General features: G+C 37.1%; 1 protein-coding gene across 1 annotated transcript in view; it reads left to right on the top strand.

The window, feature by feature from the left end:
* DIAPH2 (diaphanous related formin 2) overlaps positions 1-22,169 on the top strand; it is an 854,113-nt gene that overhangs the window by 56,599 nt on the left and 775,345 nt on the right. Inside the window, 2 exon segments of the mRNA XM_075068735.1 lie at positions 934-1,038; positions 8,184-8,204. Of these exon segments, the coding sequence (XP_074924836.1) occupies positions 934-1,038; positions 8,184-8,204 (126 nt within the window).

Genomic DNA, 22,169 nt, shown 5'->3' with positions numbered 1-22,169 from the left:
GTAGGGCCTTTCCATTCTTTCTATTTTATAAACTGAATGCTAATGTGGATGCTGGAATTGAGATTTTTACATATATTTTTCTAAAGTTTCATAGTTAAAATGCTCATCTGTGCTGGAAAAACAAGTTCAGCACTTCATTAACATTCAGGTTGTGAGAATGGCACCAGCTCATAGAAAGCAAATAGCTAGTGTAAACATGCACCTTCCAATATCAGAACTTCTACAAGTCAGGGAAACGTGAGTGTTCTGATGAGATTCTATTAATCGATCAGGGAATATGGCTTGATCAGTGGGATTGTAGTAGTCTTAAATCAATGAGGGATAATCCCACCTGTTAGTGGTTAAATATAGGTTCGGGAAGCTTCCTTTTGATCCTTATTGTGAGAAACTGGCCTGTGTAAAAAAAAATTCACAAACTTGGTTAATGTGTCAAACATCTAAAATTCTTGTTAATACTGAAGCAATTTTGTCCAAAGTGACAAGTTTTTATGCCACTAAAAGGTTTTTTATAAAAAACATAGCTTTGGACACTAATACAAAACATACACATGTGGTCAACTTAACATCTGAATTGGATTCAATTTTAGCATCTTAGTTTTCTTGTGTTTTTGACGGAACCATACTTATGTGCTGGTTGTGTTGAACATAAAGCTCATTGTTGTGGGGTGTTATGGAAAATTGTAAAATGAAAGTTCATAACATAGTTAAAGGTATAGAATAAAAATTAAATTTGAGACAGTTCAGAGGACAGTGTAAGGGAATAACTGACTGTATTACCACAGATATTTCAAGTAGGTACACACTAACTCAGTCACTGTTAATTTTCAAATATGGAGCAGCTTTTATTTGTAGAGAGGCATCAGTACTAGTCAAGATAAATAAAAACTGAAATAAATATTATCATGTCATTTTATGTTGTCTGCTCATTTACAGGAAGACATGAACTTAAATGAAGAACGTAAAGCTCCTTTACGAAATAAGGATTTGACCACAAAACGTGAGATGGTTGGCCAGTATATTTCTGCAACTGCTAAATCTGTAAGTTAACTTTTCCTAGATAGACCAGAATAATAAGCTTGGCTTCATGTATACTTTATACTTTTTGAGATGAAATAAACTGAGGCAGCAATCAGACTATCCTTAGAGGCTTAGAAATCCATTCTGCATAATGCACTTTAAAATTCTATCAATTGTAGATAAACTGTTTAAGGTGTACTAAATTTTAATTAATCTCCAACATGATACTCACTTCTCTGTAAACTAGTCAGACTTCAAAATCTACTGCTTTAGGGTAATCAGTACGACTTGATGAAAACATGGAATTGTCAAATTTGTAAAGTAATAAAATTGATGTTGGACAAGGTCAATTTGTTAAATTAGTTAAGTACTGTAGGTGGGAGCACAAGGTGTTCTGGTGCTGCTGAGAAACGTTCTGTAGTAAGATGAAATACCACCATTCCTAGGGAGAATCTTAGGGAGCTGTAAGTCTTCAGTGTTGAACGATTTCCATGCTCCTTGCTGTGCTCATAAACACCTTGTGTTAGTGGATCCACAATTCACCACTTTGTTAGGTGGTCAGTTACTTACAAGTATATGGATGCATGCAAAGTCCCTAGAGGGAAAGATTTTTTTCAGGTAAAATGGCCACAGGATTATCCATCTCCAGTTTGCCAATGTCCAGTTAAGGTTGATTGCAGTGAAGGATGATAACCTGTCCTTGGACATCTGTTTGGATGGGAGAGATGCAGTATAGTCTCAAATGGTTGAAATCTCATTTATATTTCTCAGTTGTAGGAAAAATTAATACCACTTGATAACACAGGTTATTAAATAGAACCATAATGCTTTTATGTTACAGAAGTTTCATACTGGTAAATGATTTCCTTTTGAGGTGTAAAAAGATGTTACAAAACTATTTGAACATTTATATGAAACATCTGTAGTACTTCCACTGTAAATTACCAATGTATTTTGCCCTGTATTCCTCTCTTGTATTTGCTATACGTTGTACTTTAAGCAAACTGATTTCTGAATGTCAAACAACTTAACGCATTGCAGCGCTGCCAGAGCAGAGTAGCAGCATTTTTTTTAAATTTGCTTTTGGTATCCAAGAGCAGAAATCTGTTTCAAGCGATAAGTGAAATTTGCCATTAGCATTATTTTCAATAGAATTGGGTGATGCATAGAGTTTCACTTGGAAATTTGGACATTTCCCCCATTTTTGCACTCCGTTATTTATAGCAAACTGTTTTGGGAAACACAAGATTTATGTTCAGTGTTATACCTAAATGCAGAAATTTTAGTAATTTTATATAACTAAGTCTGAGTGCAAAATACAGATAACTATACATGGATAATCATGTGTTTTTATTTTTAAAATGAACTGGAAAATAAGATTGTTAGTTTATCTTCCTAATGATAAGCATAGAACTGAAAGTGAGGTAAGTGACTTGAGCTTCTGAGTTTTTTTAATAGATTTTCATCAGTACACTGTTACTATATGAAGTTTTGACTTCGGATAATTTCTTGCAACACCAAAACTACAAATAACTAAATGAATTTTTGGAAGAAGTTACATGATTATCCTTTTCACTGAATGAGGAAAGTTGGCTGATGTAATGTGTAAATAGAGATATTGAAAGAAAGTCGCATCTGTCTTTGCTTTATTAAATGGATAAACATGAAAGTTTAAGGTTTGTCCTTCAAAAAATGAAAAATCCAGAATTTAGAAACATGTATTGCTTTAAACATACTACAGTCATCCAATACACAAGTTGTAGTAACATTGCACTATTATGAAAATTATTTGGTAATATTTTGTGTGAACTAGTTCTGGGTTTATTAAGGCATTTTTGATTAGGATGCTTTAAAGCTGCTTTTTCTCCATTTGATATTATTAAAAAAATCAAATGTGGGATCAGTCTAAGCAAGAGGAAAACCAATTACATGTTCCTAAAACTTCCTTGTTGCAGAAGGACCGGAAAAAAGTCTCTACTTGGAATATTTAAAGCAATACTCTTTTCAAAAATATTTTCTGAAAGTGGCTTTTTCCCTGAAGATGATCAGATTGTTTCTCAATAATTGACATAATTTAGAAATTTAATAATAAAGCATGGGTAAGGTTGCATGCCTAACAGCTTTTGTTTGCATTTTAAGAATCTTTAACCTTATCACAATATGTAATACAGTGTGGAGAAGTATAGTGTAAACTTGGAGTTGATTTTAGATACAATACTAAGTATAGTTTTTCTTTTTTTTTTTTCCCGAAAGAACCTTCAGAGAAATCTTCATTTCAAAATGTTGTTCAGCCTTCAGTATGGATGTTTCACTGATGTCTAAAATGTTTTCCTTTTAGAATATTGTACTCCAGCTCACAATAATTCAGGTGCATGTCAATTGAGTTCTAAAACTTGAATGGAATTTATAATTAAAGCAGAAGTGTAGATGTATGTTTGTAACTTTTTCTCGGTAACATTATTATTCTTGTGGCCCTAACTTGTCTTTTGGCTTAAGTCTAATGAACAATTTATGTATGTAAAATAACTAAACTTAGGAGTTAATGATTTTAATGGTGTGACCCACCTGTTAAGTGTCCTTAAGATTTGTCTATGTTTCATAATTGCATCTATGTTTAATAACCTTTCTGTGGCAACTACAGCAGTTGATTAAAAGGAGAAAACAAATTCAACAGTTGACTCAAATGCAATGTCCTTCTATTCTTAAGTACTATTTTCATCAATCTGCTTTGTTCGCTTAATGGTCATTGTCCTCTGCTGAACATGCTTCCTTCCCACTTATTGACTGCTTCTGTGGATATTATTCTCTTGCTAGACATTCTCATGAGTAACTTACAGTTTTGGTGCCTTGAGTGGCTTCTTTTCTTTGTTGCATAAGTATTTTGTAGGTGGTGAATGGCACCTCGGTTGATTTACTGTGAGTTTGCAGATGCTTTGCTAAGTGGCCAGCCTTCTGCAAGTCAAGTTGATGGGTGATAGAAGAATTTGGCAACAAAGGTCAGGCAGATCCATGTGACCACCAATTTCATGTGTTCATATCCCACAGTTGAGGTTCACATGGTCCATGGTCTACACCCAGTAGTCTACACACTTCAGCTGGCAGCTCCCTTCTGGAAGTAAAAGGCATATTAGCAGTAAACTCTCTTGAATGGTTAGTTGTAGTAGGGGCTGTTCCAGGTGTGTGTGTGTGTGTGTGTTTTTTTTTTTTTTTATGCCAGTGTCTAACAGCCTAATTAAAAATATATATTAATCAAAAACATAAATGGCCTTAAAACTATATTATTAATTACGCTGTATAAGTTTCCTAGTTTTGTCTTTACTCCTTTAGATTGTCCTTACTACTCTTGGGATTCATCCATTAATAGCTGAACTATATGATTTTGGTTTTTTGCCAGAAAGTTTCTCCTACCCTGTTAGGTCAGATAATAGTTCCACTGACTATTTAAGGTAAAAATAACTTAAAAACCTGAGGAGTACAAGACTCCTCCCCCAGGATATCACAATATCAAAAGATACAGCTTTTAAGCATTTTAATTATTAGCTAATTAATTGATTTTTTTTTGTTTACATAATTGTCCCTGTGGGTTCACCACTTTGTGGGGAGGGGGCGTACCTGAGCTGGGAGACCTTTGGTAGTCGTGTCCATATGGTCTATTCCTGTGGTCTGTACACCCTCATGCCCTGTCTGAGAGCATGTTGCTGCTCTGTTTCCTTCTCAATTCCTTTAGCATGGCACCGAGCTCTGTGGTGTCAATTAGATAGTGCTACTAGTCGTAGGCTTGCTACTATAATTACCTTGTTTCCTTATTGTTTTACAACATCTAACTATTGACATACTGCACACATTTATTTGTGTGTCTTGTGGCCCTGCCTTGTTCAGTCTTTCATAGGTGTGGTTCAGCACTCCCTTCCATTTCCACCTTGATAAGGATCTGTCTCTTTGTCAGAGGCTTTGATTTTTTTTTTTAATTTGTTATTCCAGAAACCTAAGTTTTAAATCCTACCGTACATGCAGAAGGTCTCTTCCCTGGAGCGACAGTCATTCTAATTGTCTCCACTGTCTATTATTGAAAAATTGCTTACTTTCTCATTTTTACCATGTAAAATTAAATTGATTGGAATATAAATATTGTACTTAGATTTCAGTGTATAGTATATAGAGCAGTATAAACAAGTCACTATCTGTATGAAATTTTAGTTTTAGTTTAGTTTAGTTGACATTGATAGTGATTTTTATGTATACTGTTGTTAAAGTAGACAATATCTAGACAAGTTGATGTACCCCCTGGAAGACTCCCAGGGTACACACACCTCTGGTTGAGAACCACTGATGTAAGCCACCAGATAGGAGCAAGATCCTATCCTTGGGAATAAAAGCATTGGTACTTAGGAATGGATGCATAGCCCATCCGATAGACATCACAACTGCAGGCTTATCAGGTCTGCAGAATATGGTAACCAACACACTGAACTGACATTTTTGCTAGGCCCACAAATGGGATCTGAGGAATCAGATTATACAGTCAATGTTTTTCATTTGGGGCTTCCCAGAAATAGACCTCTTTGACATCCAACAAGCAGTGATGCAAGTTACACTAGGGGAGGGTTCTGACTGCAGTTCGCAAGGAGGTGGTTTCCGTGCTGGTGAAGAGCCCTGCTGGAATTTTGTCTCCCAACACCACTGCATCTCAAATTTCTGAAAAAGAGCTAAGTCAACATCATCCAATGGTGTCAACCTGGCTGAAGCAGATATAGTTCCACGACCTGTTGCTTTGGCCACCTCTTTGGCTGCCACTGACAACAGGCTTGTTGAGTCAAGACTCAGGGAAAACCGTTCACCCCAGTCTACCTGTGCCACATCACATGGCTTGGCTCCTGGATGGCTAGTAGGTGTAAAAATAGACTCTTCGTTTGAAGTGCAGAACATACTGTTGAACAATAGAAAACTGTCCATGAGGAAGACTGAACTTCAAAAGTGGAAGTAAGTCTACTGTGGTTTGTCTGCTTCAGATTCTCACTAAACTCACATATTGGACTACCTGTTAAATTTGAAGATGTTGACTTGGTCACTAAGTTCTGTTAAAGTCCATCTTGTAGCTATTAGGGCCTTCCACTTACCTGTACGAGTTCATTATTTGCACATCCCACAACCTCTAGGTTCGTTAAGGACCTTGCCAACTCTACGTTTTAGAGAGCCCACATGGGTCTCTAACCTTAATTAATCAGAATAGTTTTGGCTAAAATGATTTTTCAGGGGACTTAGCATTCATAAAACTGGGGTTCAGGTGACCTTTTCTTGCAGTAGAATGAAATCAACCTTTGCTGTAGGGCTGCCAGTAGCAGCAACGAAAATTGACCCAAGTCAGTATTATTACCCAGCTTGAGAGCTGTGATAGTTACTGGAGCTGTCCAAAAACTCAAGGAATCCTGCATTGGTTACATATGCTTCTCATTGGTTGACTCATGTAGTAACTTGGCCAGAATAAGGCTGTCTGGTGCCTTAGGGACTTCTAAGTGAGGCTGTGTGTTCTGTAGCTACAACCCAATGCCATGCTTCTGCTCCTCTGCCATGGCTACCTTCCTCATTGATATGGCCGTGACAATGGGCCACTTATACAAGCTGTACTCTGGGGTCAGCACTCAGCAAATGCAGTCAAGTTGTGATTTACAATGTCCCATCTTAATGCTCATTTCTCCCTGGAACTTCATACAATGCAAATGCTTATCTAATCCCCTTAAGGCAAAATGTACTGATGGCAGTCTCCTCTCTTCTTTGGTCAGTTCCAGGTTGTTGTCTTGTTTCATAAAGCAGATTCCTTTATTCATTGAGATACCTAAAGTAATTGAGTATTTAAAACTATTCTGGCCCTTCTCCAATAAGAATGCAGTATCTCAAAGTTGCGTTAGTACAGCACCTAACACAATTGTGTACATTTGTTTGATAATTCTGTTCTGTACTGTAGTTTCAAACCAAGTTTGGCTTACTGGTCTGTAATTGCTAGGATCAGTGCACAGCAATGAAAAGATGGCCAGATTTTAGGGATCAGAGGTAATTGCGTTCAAGGGTTATAGATATTTACTGTTGCTCCCTGGTTAGGGAAAAGATATTGCCTTGCTTTGTTTACAGTAAGACTAAATCTAGAGAAGTTGGATAAACAGTTTGTCGTTTTAATTCAATTTGCTGTCTGTCTGTAGTTTTTCAACACTATAGTTGTATAGATAACTTCAGGGAGATCTAAGACAACAAAACTCAGTAACGTGTAAGGGGCAGAACAAAGTGGTAAGGAGTGTCTGGACCATACACCCCTTGACCGGTTGGGTCTCAGTCTGTGGGCATGGACAAAGGGTCCTTTCCAAGGGAGTTGAATTGCTTATTATACTGCAACGGGTGAGGAGTAAAGTTGGAATCTTTTGGTTTTAAGGGGCAAAATCATCTGGGGTTAATGAACCAAGCAGAAATGCATGGTTTTCTTGTGGATGAAGTGTTAAGTGCAAATCCAGCTACCTGTTAATCTGTGTGCATGGTTGCTGTTAAGTGCAGTGATGGCACAATGAAAAATGATGGCTTCTAAAAACACAAATTCTGGATTATGGGTTTTTGTCATTTTGAAAACATCCATACTGAATATTTGAACAAAAATGTGATGTGAGGACTTCATGAAAATACTAAGATGAGACTTTCAGCTCAAAGACACATAAGTGAGCTTATGAAAACTGAATTAAAGAAATGTTCCCTCTAAAATATAGTAAAAGCTCTGTTCAAGTGAAAAACACTTGTTATAATAATAGAGGTAAAATGTAAATTAATATGTTATTAAAGGAGGTATTCACTTTGTAGTTGAGTTCTTCTCTACATCTGTTAAAATGTCTAGTGCCTGATATCTTAACACTTTTTTCAGTCTTTTAATACTTGATATGAAGATATCAAACTAGACCGCTCTTCAAGATATAAAATATTAGTAACTGAACATAAGTAAAAATCTCAGCTATTTTTTCCACCTCAGAATATGCTAGTTTGATAAATGAAGTATTAAAAGAATTTAATTATTATTTACTAATAATTAAACATTTGACTACTTGTGTGAAATGCTACAGCCTACTAATAACTTTGCTATGTTTTTTGTTTTTTTTACACTATAACCATTCTTCGCTGACCACTGCATGCAGATAGTTGGAAGTAAAGTTGTGGTGAGTACAAATGTGGTGGTGTTTTTTCCTAAGTTCATGTTTATATTGTAGAATTTAGGCTTAACATTGTTATTTCATCATATTTTATGCACCCGTAACACATGCCAGATAGTGCTTGTTTTATCATATTATCAGTTTAATGGTTTAGGGGAAAATTGTAAGAAATTATTAATTTACTGTAATATCTCAAGAATCTGATTCAAAGCCTGTTGAACTCATTGAGAGTCTTAGCGTTAACAACAGACTTTGAATCAGGCCTTCTATATGCAGTTGAGGCAGGTTTTGCTTTTTATTGCAAAAGTAATACTTGATTCATAGTTACAAAATTCAGTTGGTCTTGAGCTTATTGTGTCTCATGTAGACCTTGATATTCAGCTGTGGCTTATAGTCAACTACAAAAAAATCTGCTGCAGAATATCACTTGGAGCTATGAGACACTTAGAATATAGGATCTAGAACTTTAGGTAATCATGCAGACTTCAAGCATGACATAAGGCCTTCCAGAAACTATGGTTTTAGTGTTTTACTGGGAGTGTCTTCTATTTTGACTCTTGTTTGCTTTTGTCACTTAGTGTGTGTAACACCTCATTGCTTTGCAAATAAAGTCATTATATATATGAAGTCTGTTGTGGCTGGATCTTGCTGTTGCAGAAGGCAGGGCAAAACTGCCATTGAGTTCAGTGGGAGAAGGTTTGGGCTTGTCAACAAATGTCATGTACTATGAAACGAGGTATTTGCTGAAACATTAGTGAGGTCAAAAGTACTGTGGAACAGAAGAATGCAGATCTAATGTTAAACTTGAATTCACGTGTAAAATTGAGAAGCAGTGATGAAGATTTTTGTGGAAAAAGTAATGCCTGAGATTAGGTCAGTGTCATTGATTCTAGATGCAGTCAGCACCTCTATATGGTTTATTAAACAAATATATTATTTTGTTGTGAGAATAGACTCAGGACGTGAGGATAGTTTTGCAAAAGAGTTTTAAAAATTTTTAAGTGTGGTAATTAAAAACATACATTTTAAATGACAGCCTGGAGCCAGGATATCTATTGATGTAACTATGGTACAAAGGCTTTTCAAGAAGGCATTAAACCAACCACTCGTCTGAAGTCTGCTGCAGTGTTTTTCTGTTTGAATCACTTCAGTGATTCTTTTGCTGTGTAGTCTTGTGTTATGAACCATAAATTTTAACTTTTTGTTCTTTTTAAGGTCTAATAATTAGTGCATCTGCATTTTACGTGTTCAAAGCCCATTTGAGATATGCCAGGGTTAGAACAGAATCTAAAAAGTCTATCTACTTGCTGTGCTCCTTGGCTTGTAAATAGTGTTATTTCAAATGCTCCTTCGGATGTGAGATCAGAGTAGTGATATAGCAGCCTGTGTGTTATAAGGCATTTCCTTTCTCGGAAAAATGAATGAAATGGTCAATCCTATTTCATTTTTCTGTTTATACTGTAGAAACTGGGAAAGGGGACTGCAGAAACCAATTCTTTCCCAGGTATGAATGAATCTGAAGGCAGTCCTGAGAGAAGATAATTTAAGTATGGGAAACTGGCAGCATTCCTAATAAAATGAGGAAAATCCCAAGGATTCTGTGAAGCAGCTTTGAAGATTTTATAACAAATAGTTTGAACCTTGACAGAGTAAAATTGCTGCTATACTAAAAGAACACCCTCCTCTCCCCAACCAAACCATTGCACATTTCACTTGATTGTTTCTTGAAGATTACAACAATACGCTTTTGTTTAGAGTAACATTGTTAAATAATGCAGTCCTCAGAACTCTCTTGAACAGGATGTTACCATGTTGCAGAGTGAGCATTTTTTCACTACTCATGACATCTTTCTGGTGACTTTATTACGTTGAGTGACATCTGTGATTACAGATGTAATAAACCAGGCAGGTCTATCAGATATTATTAATCAAAACAGTTGGGCAGGTGTTCTGAGTCTTTAGCAGATGAGTGTACTTTGATATTAATGAAATGGTAATCAGATGTCTAAATATCTATTTTGCCTGATATGTAATTGGTGCATTAATTTTTCCCTAACAGCTCCCCATATTATCAGACTATAAACTGTTTAACTTTTTCCTATAAAATAGTTTGGTTCTCAACATTTTATAAAACCCGTTTTTGCCCCATGTTGGTCGCACTTCAACAGGTGATAATGTCAGGAGCGGCCTGTGTGATATTGGATCTGTTAAAGAGCCCATCGTTCTCTCATGCAGTAGGAACCTACAAGTTAGTGATGTACATCTGTAATCTTTTCAGAAAAGATTACAGTATAGTAGTGTTATAATTTGAAGGGCCATAGTTTGTAAGAGAAATCATGCTTTGCTCTGCTGAATGATTTCAACATTTAGGAAATTTGTCAGTATAAATTTTCTTTTAATATAGGCAATGCCAGATACGAGAGAGAACAATAATTGAACTAGTATACAAGCTGAAGGTTCTGTAATAAAGTAATTGTATATTAGGTAGCACATTGTAAACCTTACTGCTTGTTTTGATTTGCACTACAGTATTTTCTTATACTTTAGTTGTTGAAAGCAGACTATTATAGCCTTTCTTTTAGAATATTTTTTGTCGATTAATACTGCAATAAAACAGCCAAGTAGGAGGAACTTGCCTTTTTTTGTGTATTTGTATTGGAATTAGTAGCAATCTCTTAAAGCATTGCTGTCCATGTCATGAATTTACATATATAAAACATAGATGGCATGCTGGTGAATTCAACTTACAAGCCATGAGGTAGAACTCTTGAAGAGCGGTTATTAGTTGCAGGTAATTTAAATCTCAGTAGGTACCAAGAAATGGTTTTGGGACTAATATTTCTTGAAACCTTCAAAGTTAGTATGATTTTTAGTAGATGGCAATGATCTTTATAAAGAAGTTTAATGTTTCAGGTGAAGAGATGAAAATGTAAAGAGTCATTTATTGAAACTTATGAAAAAAACTTAAATTTATCAGCAACTTTTACCTGACCAAAAAGTTAAACTTCATTAATAAAAAAGGGCAGAATAACATAGCAGATTTGGGGGGTGGGGAAATAAATTTCCTGCTATAAATTTAAAGGGGGGGAAATAAAACGCAGAGCCTGAAGATTTTGACAGTCAGCTTAACACACAACTACCATGCATGGTGCCACATTGAATTGTACTGTTCTTGAATTTAGGGAGATTAAAAGTAGCTTTGAACAATATCTGTCACCAACCCTTTGCTTTCAAGTGATAATCATTTGAATAAATAAAATCTCAGAAACAATTCAATATGTATTTTAACTTTTTTTTGGGAAGCTAATCAACTTTATTATTTTTTTCTGAATAAAATTGGTACTAATTTCCTTAACCCAATTTTGCTGTCTTCATTGCTCAGTAATGTGCTATATGCGTTTGTTCGCTTGGCAGTATGAAAATAGAAAATATGAAAATAGCTGGTTTAATGTAGGTTGTATTATCTCTTGTAACTGTGGCTTGTAAAGATGATTTTGTATGGAACATGCCAAGAAAAGGCTCAGTCCTGTGAGGTACTTAATGTCCTCAATTCTTATTCAGATCACTTGATGTTTTGCAGGAAAACCTCAACAAGTACCTATTTATGCATAAAATAAATATTAAGTAGCTATAAATCTTTTTCTTTAATATGCAAATTCAGTTGGCTAAAAATTAAAATATAAATAAATTCTGTGAAGTGCTTGCATAATTCTAATCACTATTGAAAAGAGAGGCAGCATCAAGGAAACCAATTTTATCTTTTAGAAAGTCAACTCGTTTAGGTTTTAAATATAGGACTTTACGGTGAGAAGTGCTCACTGAATACTACTGGAAATCCTGCTAAGCACTGAGTTGTTCTCCATCTCCTAAGGATGGAGGAAAAAAGTAACTAATTTGTTTTAAAAGAACAATGCAGATTTGTTAAAGGCTTTCTTCATTGGCTTTAAAATGACTTTTTTTTCAGTAAATGTTTACTTCTCGGATCCTGAGGTCCACTTCTGAAAAAGGAATGTGTCTACAATTCATATATTTCTTATTTTGGTGACCTAACAGATGGATTTCTCCCCAGTTTTTTCAAGTTGAATATTACATTTTTTAGTCGCAGTTTAACACAACCTGGTGATGTGTAACTTTTGTCCTAACATCAATCTCACTATCTTAACAAATTTTTATCGAAGTATTAAAGCATTCCTTCAATCTTAAGGTATCAAAACGTGTTATAGTTACTGTAATGCACCCACCACTGGGTGAAATGTCAGCAGTGCCACTCCGCACCAGCAATTTTGTATAACAGATTGTGGCAGATCAGAGCATTTCTCCAGCTCAGAATGCAGGGATATGTTTTGGTAAGCAGAACACAGAAAACAAGTTTAAAAACTTGCCAGGACACTTGGTTTGCATGGATTGTGAAAAATGGGGCTTTGGACTGTAGCTGCATACATCAGAAGAATGAGGATTGTAGCAGTTTGTCTCTCTAAAATCTTGCTTGGGCAATCCTACTATGTGCTTGGAGTACCAGTACCAGTACCATCACTTCATACTAGGGTTGCCAATTTTGGTTGGATGTATTCCTGGAGGTTTTGTCACATGACATAATCTTTAGTTAAAGATTAATCTTTAATTCATGGAGACTCCAGGATAACACTGGAGGACTGGCAACCCTACTTCATGCTGAATGAGGATCTTCCTTTGCTGATAAATGTATAGATATAGACCTAGGCCCTTCACTTAAAAAAAATTCATTCTTTCCATGTTACCACTGATCAGTTGGCAATGAGTGGTAATAGAGAGGACTGTTTTAGCAAGGAAAGTACTTAATTTTTAAGATGACTTTGCTTTTAGGAAGTTTCTGAACACTTCAAAGACTTTTTTAAAGTTTTAATATTCCATTCAGGGCTACAGTATAGACTACTACCTCAAGAATCCTGGCTAGCTTTTGAGCTTCCAAGATAATGATCATGACCTCCTGGAAATGCTAAATGCTAAGAGTCCACTTTAGTTTGTGTCATGGTACTTCAGTTGAGATGAGCAGAGGCTCCTAAAGCAGAGCTTCCTTATAAATATGTTTGGGGCTATTGGCAGGGTGTTGAGTTTGAAAGCCCCTTGGCTTTGGGTCTTGTTTCACCTAGATTAACCTTCCAGATATGCTGCAAAGGTCCAGCTTTACTTAAAGCATTTGGGTGATATTTGAGGAATTTAAGTTGTTTGTTTTGTTTTAAAAGTTTTAGTAGTTAGTAATAGTGCAGAGTTAGTGTGGGGTGAGCAGTTTAATTCTCAGAATGATGATGAAACTAACTTAAACTGTTATATGTCACCCAGAGTGCAGAGTAGTTGAATTTGGGACATACTCCACAAATCTAAACATAAATAAATAAAATTGACTGCAAAACAAGGACTTTGCATGTAATTAATTTGGCAAATAAATTAACTGACACTCTTTATTCAGAAAATCACTTCACTCTTTTTCAAGTGTTCAGTGATTATTTGTGAGCATTGTATCTTCAAGGTTGACGATTTGAGAAAACAATGGAGTAAGATAAGAAATAAGTCACAGCAGGACTTCCTTTGCCATCCCTTGTATCATACGATATATATTCTAATTAAATAACGAAAAGCATAAAATGTGAGAATTTCATTTGGTAGCAAATCAAGTACAACCAAATATTTAATTACTATATTGGGGGAGGGAAATTTTTCATGGAGGTAAACATTTTTAAATCAATGTAATGGAGTACACCTCTGCCTCGATATAACGTTGTCCTTGGGAGCCAAAAAATCTTACTGTGTTATAGGTGAGACCAGATTATATTGAACTTGCTTTGATCCGCCGGAGTGCGCAGCCTCCCCTCTCAGAGCGCTGCTTTACAGCGTTATGTCCGAATTTGCGTTCTATCAGGTCGCGTTATATGAGGGTAGAGGTGTATTTTTGTTGTCCGCACTCGCTGTGACATAAGCAGTGAAAACAACTATTCTGAAAAGCTAATATGGAAATGAATAAAGAAAAAAAATTGTAGCTCTACAGCCCATTATAACATTTGATACAAACCAAAAGCCAAAACTTAAAACCGATGTACAAATGTAATAGTTTTGTTCGCATATAGGTAAACCAATTGCTGTTTAAATAGTGCCAATCAGTAGGCATTCTTGATGCTTTAATTATAAGGAAACAACCATTTAGTTGTGAATGGTGAACAGTGACAGGAGGGGTTTTTTGTTTTTGTTTTTTAAGGTCCAAATGGCTGCAACTTTAGTGTACCTTAATATACTTCCTCGAAGCATCCTGTCCTGGCTGCTGTGAAGGGATGGCAATTTAACTTCAAAGCTACCACATAAGCCAGCTCCTAGGTAACATACAAGTGCTTAGGTTTCCATGAAATCCAAGTGTTATTTGATGAAGCTTGGCTAATTACCAGAGCTGGTCTTTGATGTCTGGAGTACTTCCCCTCCCCCTTTAGTTTTATCAGATGAGTAATATCTCAGTCCAGTGTTGCCAGGACCAGCTGCCACAGAGGGTGCAAGCCTCAAACTTAACTGGCATACCAAACACAGTAGTGCCATCATGCTACAGGTATCATGTGCCTAATTAACAGTCAAAACCATTTTCCAGATCTCTTTTAGGCTAGTTGGAGCTTTTTAGTATTGCCTCTTCTATGTTCCTATCTACTATAGACATTCTAATTTGAGGTGCTAAAGCCTGATGTTGTTTCTTTCAAATCATTACTCTGACTTAGGGAATAAAAAAAAATACTTCTAATGCCATTTTATTCTTCAGTTGCTTCTCTTTCGTGACGTGTAAAGAAGTGGGTAGAAAAGTGCACATTTCACATAAAAAGCAGCATACATGTGTAATAATGTACAAATTCATAGTGTTTTGTTAAAGGTATCCTGCTCCAACATTTCAATTCTTGTTTTTAAATGTGGTGTTGTGCATGAAAGATAATTCACCCTTTCCCCCAATGTAAGAGCATTGCTTATTTGTCAGGAGGTTGATTTTCATACTTTCCACAGTTGGCATGCTGAAGAATCAACATGTCTTGTTTCTAGACACTCATCTTCCATCTTCATACCTAAATCAGTTGCTATAGGCATAACTGATGGCTCATATGCTCACACTTCTAGATGGACAATGTCCTCCATATTGACTTTATCCTGGAAATTCATTAGCAGAAAGTTAATGTGCCATGTTTGTGCTCTGCTGACCCAGGGAGTGTGAAAGAGATCCAGACTATCTCATGAACATGCAGTTTTTGCTCTGCTATATTTTGCATCAATATCGCAATATGTCTAGGTCAAATGGAGCTTTTTATATAAATACAATAGAATCATTTCATTTTGATAAGTTGTATCCTATTAGAAGTAGGAAATATGGCTGATAACTGGAATTAAAATGAAACAAAAATAGAAATTTCATAATTTCTTTTAAAAGTACAAAAAGGATTTATAGCAGTGAGTGCAATCCCCGACACAATTAACACCAAATGCGTACTAAATCCTATTAGATATAAATCATGGGTGAAAAAGGAATATGAAAAATGCCTAACCTATCTTTATTAGTCTCAATTAGACAGAGACCATACAGAGCTAAGGAGGTTTAGGAGCTGCATATTAATCATAACCAGTCTTCTGAGATAAACCTATTTCTTGTAACTTATCAAAGCTGTGCAGAAGATTAGTCATTCCCTTTGGTAAAGGAACATTTTACATATTGTTCTTGGTTTTGAACACCATAGCTTTAAAAACTGATTTACAGATACTTTAATTCTAAAATATCTCATTGAATTATATAGCTTAGACAGCTATTTTCCTGTAATGCCAGCTCAATAGGGCAGTAGCTTCTTTGCCAAAACCTCTATATAATTATTTTGTTGTGTAGAGAATAGTATATCCTAGGGAGCATTATTAGGGGCCAGACAAAAGAACCTTGCACTATCAAGCAATCATTGAATCATACAGAAATACATCTTTATTAAATCGTTACTTTAAGCAACAGTTGGTGGATGCCAGCTCCTGTTTCAAGTCATTTTCAATTGCTCAACTCCTTTATCTTGGAGAGGAAAAAGAATTAGCTTAAGGGGCTGCATAAGTAGATCATGTTAATGCTCATCATTACTAAAGATGCAAGGCATGTATAACAGGAGTAATCTGACAAAGCTCATTCTGGTGCTTTAGCCTTAAAAAAAGAACTTGTACATGTTTATGGTAATTCTGATAAAGTACAATGAAACAGCTGTTAAAAGCTTCTTATTGTCATCTGATGTTGATGGGATTCGTAGTGGTTTGAAATATTAGAAGTGCTGGGCTGCCCCATTTTGTGCTTCTGGAATTTGGATCCTGACTTTTCTCTTTGATTCCTGGCCTGTTACTTTGGGAAGGCTTTAAGGGGGCTGGGTGCATAGCTTGGGGGGTGTGGGGGAGGACAGCTCTGTTTTCAAATTCATTAAATCCTTTGGGGATACCAACCATTTGGTTTGTGGTGATGACTACTTAGTAGTGTCCAGCTCTTCTCTAATGAAGAGAAGGTAACTACGAAGTAAAGAATTGTAGAGTGTTGGTTGGAAATAGGACATAGATAAATAAGGGATCCTGAGTTACCGGGTCTCTTTCCCCCCCCCCCCCAATCAAGTCTTTAGTGTTGAACTATTTTTTTCCAACACAAATGCTAAATGTTAACAGCACAGCCACATAAATAAATAAATATATTTGTGTCTATGAGTTGGTATGATCTGTCCTCACTAATTGTAATATGTGGGGCTGCCCCAAAGACATCAATGGTGTAATAACATACAAAAGTCAGAATGGAGGAATGAACTTGAAATCAGATGTTTGACTAGTTAGGTAAATTGCAACAACTGCCCACTTTCTCCTCATAGTTGACTAATTACTTTGATGCTTTAGCAGTGGTGCTTTCAAAGTAAGTAAAAAGGACAGGATCTCTGCCATAGAATTGATACCTTAAATTAGACTAAAAACAAAAACTATGTCAACAAAAGATCCATGATATGTATAAAAATGGAAGGGGAGTGTTTCTGCTAGGGGAACATGACTCTTCTGCACAGAAAAGACTGTGTGAACTTCAGCTTTGCTGTGAGTATTTTTGTTTTTAGTTATGCAGTGTGGAAAGCTTTGAGAAATCCATCGGATTGCTAATGGTAGGTCTATGCTTGGAGCTAGGGCTGGGAGTGAATTCCAGCTTGAGGAGACATACTAATGCTAGCTCTGGTTGAGCTTCTGTACTAAAAATGGAAGGTAGCCTCTGCAGTGCACGTTGCCCCAAGTTTGTGCCTGTAGTATTGAATGGGTACCTAGTCGAGGTAGTTAACCTCTCCCACTGCTGTTGCTACACTTTATTTTTAGTGCACTAGCTCAACCACAGCTAGCATGAGTGTTTCTCTTCAAGATGGAAAGCTCAACCCCAGCCCAAGATGTAGCTATACCCAGGTGTCTCACTGGACACTCCTAATAATTGAATCAAAGAATTAAGAGTGAAGAGAGAACAGTGTACCTTCTAAAACAGGGGTTCTCAAACTGGGGGTTAGGACCCCTCAGGGGGCTGCAAGGTTATTACATGAGGGGTTGCGAGCTGTCTGCCTCCACCCCAAACTGCGCTTTGCCTCCAGCATTTATAATGATGTTAAATTAAAAACACTTTTTAATATATTTATCAGGGGGGTTGTACTCAGAGGCTTGCTATGTGAAAGGGATCACAAGTAAAAAAGTTTGAGAACCACTGTTCTAAAAGAAATCTCCAAAGAAGCGCGTAGTATACTGCTGATAATTGCAGATAGGTAGACATACCAATGAAATAATACTTGGTCCATGAAGTTAGAAAAGTTTTAGAGCAGATATTAGCATCAAATCTTCAGTTTTTTCAGCATGTCCAACTTTGGAACATGGTGCCAACATTTTTATTTCTGGTTCTGCACCTTTGTGGAAGATGAGTTGTTTGTCATTTGTTTTATCAAGAAGAAAATAAAACTATATTGTTTACAAAGGAGAGACATCTATTTTTTTAAAGAGGACATTTACCTATAGCCCGAAGGTAGGTGAGAATTTAAAACTATTGCACGTTAGTGTGAAAAAGCTGTTTAGAATGAGGTTTAAATTTTTTTTTCTCGTTTAATCTTGTGTAGTTGGGTTCATGCTGATTGAGTCACCTGGATGGGTCTTGACTTTCTAATGCCATGAATCTCCTGTCTTTTAGTGCTGTATGGTTGCAATATTTAAGACCTTAAACTTGTTGTTGGCTCAAGATGATTTTTTTCTGCACTTCTGTACAATAGCTTTCGGATAAAATTTCACATCAGGGAAGATAATTCATGTGACCAGTTGTCTGTGGAAAAACTTCCTTAGCTGTTCACAGGTATGCCATGTTAAAAATTATTAGAGGCAGTAGATTAGTGAGCATGGATCAAAAGCAGCCTAATCAGGTACTCCAGTGCAAGAGGGAAGGAGATGTGGCCCACCCAAGGTTGATCGGTCTGTCTCTCTCTCCTTCCCCAATCTTGTGATATCCAGAATGCTGTGTGGGTAAAAACACCTCTTTCTGACACATTCAGTGCTCCCTATTTTCCTGACTCATGTGACCTGGATATAGAAGAACTTCCAAGAAGGAACCAGCCCATGGATCAGAGAGACTGAATCTGTCAATAGCAGAAGCAGCCTACACAGAGGGGCCATTTGACCCCTGAATTCAGCTGCTTTCTTCAGTTTAAATTAAGGTTTGTCTATTTGGTCACTTGACATTCATGCTCTTTCTTCTCCTTTGCCATATCTTCTTATCCAACTAATGATGTTGATAAACCATAGCTTGGGTCATTCTGCTTGTAAGTTGTATTCCTTTCCTTTTCCCTTTGTCTAATTTACTTAGAGACCAGTAGTTTGGGACAGGGTTATGGTTGTTATTGTTTGTACTGTGCCTGGCACAATGGCACCCCATTCTTGGTTGACCTCAAGACAGTAAATTCTATATATTATGTGGTTCATTACATGGATAGCATTGCCATGTATGTTGCTATGTATATGTTAACTTACTATTTCAAATATGACTAAATATTGTTTAGATCCGTGAAACCTTCTTAAAATAACAATACTCTGTTTAGCATCTCAGGATTTAAGGTATGAAATGTAGTGATTGAAGTTTCAAATATGTCACATTGCCAAGTTGAATTTAAAGTTCCTAACGAAGAAGAAAAATATTTTCTGGACCAAAAATACCATCAGCCATAAATTACCCTGAAAACTTAGATGTCCCTTATTTGTTAGCAGTAAACAGTCTGTTCTGTCATATCCTTGTGCTTTCTCTTTACTGTGTGCTAAATCCTCCCTCTTGCTCAGAAAATTCTAATTGATTTTGTTTGGAGTTGTGTACTGAGTTTGGGCTTCAGGATTTGGCCCTTGGAAAATGGGACAACCCCCTCCCTCATGCCTTTTAAAGAATTTGCAATACGTTTTCCCACAAGTAATATTTCCAGCTGAGAAATGTAAAACATGCATATGCAATTTACAGTGACTGAGAAATATTGAAAGTATCACTGTAAATGGTGCAAGGAATTCTGTGATCCATTACAAAGTGGAAAAAATATAAGGTTTACGTGACCAATATAAAATGTGCTAAATACTTGTAAAGCTACATGTTCTTCAAATGCCTTCATGTATTCCCAATAATGGGGTACTGCACCCCCTGGTGGTGTCTAGTGGTAGAACCTCCTACAGGCAATGCCTGCTGGAGTGCATGTGTGCCCCCTCTAACCTCTCACCTTGGTATCTTTGAATATTCTGAGGGCAAAGATATACAAGAGGGCACTGTACCCTCCATTTCTTGAGTTTCTTTCAGACAGAAGTGAATTGCTCTGGTCCTTTGTGTCATAAACAGATAGCTAAGGGTTAATGTTTCTTTTACCTGTAAAGGGTTAACAAAGGGAACCAAACACCTGACCAGAGGACCAATCAGGAAACTGGATTTTTCAAAAGTAGGAGAACTTGGGGCCTGACTCTTTGTCTGCCATCCAGCTTATAGTAAGGTCTTACATAGTCTTCAATCCTGTTCCAATTGAAGTACAGGACGAAGAACAATATATGGCTTTATTGTTGTTGTGGTTGTTTAACGGGCTGAGCTGCTGGAATGCTCAATGCGATATCGTTTGAAACTGTTACTAGATTTTCTTATAGACCATTACCACTTATTGTCCATGATGCAGAGACCCATCTTGATGTCGTTTTCTTATTTCTTCTGCTTTTATATAAAGTTTTCCTTTAAGACTGTGAGTTTTCTCTGCTAGGCAGGAATTGAGAAGGGGAGGAATCTCTTTGTTTAGATCTATGGAAGGGTGAAACTCGCAGCACCAGGGAATTGGTGAATGAGGGAGAGAGAGAATCATTTTCTGTTTCTTGTTGTGGGTTTGCTCTTGGGAAATAGATAGAGGAGACATGCTTTGGGATGTTGATGTAAAGAGATCTGCTATCAGTTACGCCCAGGTTCACAGAGAGGAAAGTTCGGTGAGAGAGAGAGGGAAGGGTAAGTGGGTTATCCTCTTGCTGAAGACTCAAGCGTCTGGGTCTGGGGTCCTCCAGGAAAGTTGGGGGACCAGATGCGAGGCAGACGCTAACTTCGGGGTCAGCGCGAGATATAATCCAAGTGCGGTGTGAATAATGCTTGGAGGTTCATGCAGCACCCATGAATCGACGCAAGGGTCAGATGGGAAAGATGCTTAGTGCTAGCGTGGGAGTAAGAAACAGTAGGAAGTATTTATTCTTTCTCCTCTAGGGTGTGTATGTAGGCAGAGAAGAAAGGGTTGGTTTAAAAGACCAGAGAGAAATTTTGCTGTTCTCTTGCTGTTTTCAGCTTGGCTTGCATTAAGCAAGAGCTATTAAGGACATTAATGAGTGTAAACCAGAGCACCCCATTGAGCAGTCAGTACCCAGCAAACACACATCAGGTAAATACAACTGGTTTGACTGTAGTGCAGTCAAAGAGGAGCAGAAAGAAAAAAAAGACACGTGCTAGCACTGTTGCCAAGGACAAAGAGAGCCAGCATTTCAGAATAACCACAGAGGCACCCAAACCAAGAAAACAGGAACCATGAAACCAAAATCCCGAAGAAGAGCAGCACTGCAACAAGGATAAATAACGAAAACGAACATGCGACGACGGAATTGAACTAATAAGGTGCAGAACAAGAAGCAAGGACAGCCCATAAAAAGATAAGGAAGCCAAAAATTGCAGCTCAACAAAAGAAAACACAAAAAGAGGGTCACAAAGAAAACAAAAGAAAAGACAGCCTACAAAGAAAACACAAAAAAAGATCAGCCCAACATAAGACAGATAGGAACCCAAAGGAAAGACACCACAAAGAATGGGAGAGGATCTAAGACAGAGAAAGCATGACTGGAAGACGCATGGCTCACTAACGGCTCCAGCCAATCGCACATCCCCGTCCCAGTGTGGTCCCAATTGAACAAGCAGGATGAAACTATCAGACTTCTAGAAATGAAAAGCCTGCATGGGTATAGGCATCCCTGAAGAACCAGTACATGCTAAGAGGTGAGCGTCACACCTAGGTGGACCTAGCAGGAAGTGTGGCTGAAAGCAAGGAGCCAAATCGAACGTGATTAATGACTTTCAAACCAAGGCTAGTTAAGAAGGGGAATAACCCCAAGATCATCCCGCGGTTCAGAACCCCAAGGAACAACAGATGGTCATTGAAACATCCTACTACGTTGGCAAAATTAATAGGCGGATATCAGGAACCAATGTTCATCCATGACGACTGGCACGCTCCTCATCAAAGATGAGCATCTCTGATTGGGTTCCTGAGGACATAACACGTCAATCCAAGAAAAACCCAAAAATCTACAAGGCGGGGAGATTGAGCCAAGTGAGGAAGTGGCAGAAACAAGAAAGCAGAAGAGGGGAATGAAAACCCAGGGGCACACCGACAAAAACCCTCAACAGAGGGCAACCCACAGACCTTC

The sequence above is a fragment of the Chelonoidis abingdonii genome, chromosome 8, assembly GCF_003597395.2.
Source record: "Chelonoidis abingdonii isolate Lonesome George chromosome 8, CheloAbing_2.0, whole genome shotgun sequence".
Taxonomy (NCBI): Eukaryota; Metazoa; Chordata; order Testudines; family Testudinidae; genus Chelonoidis; species Chelonoidis abingdonii.
The sequence above is the reverse complement of the archived record's forward strand: the minus strand, read 5'-3'. Positions and strand labels throughout refer to the sequence as shown.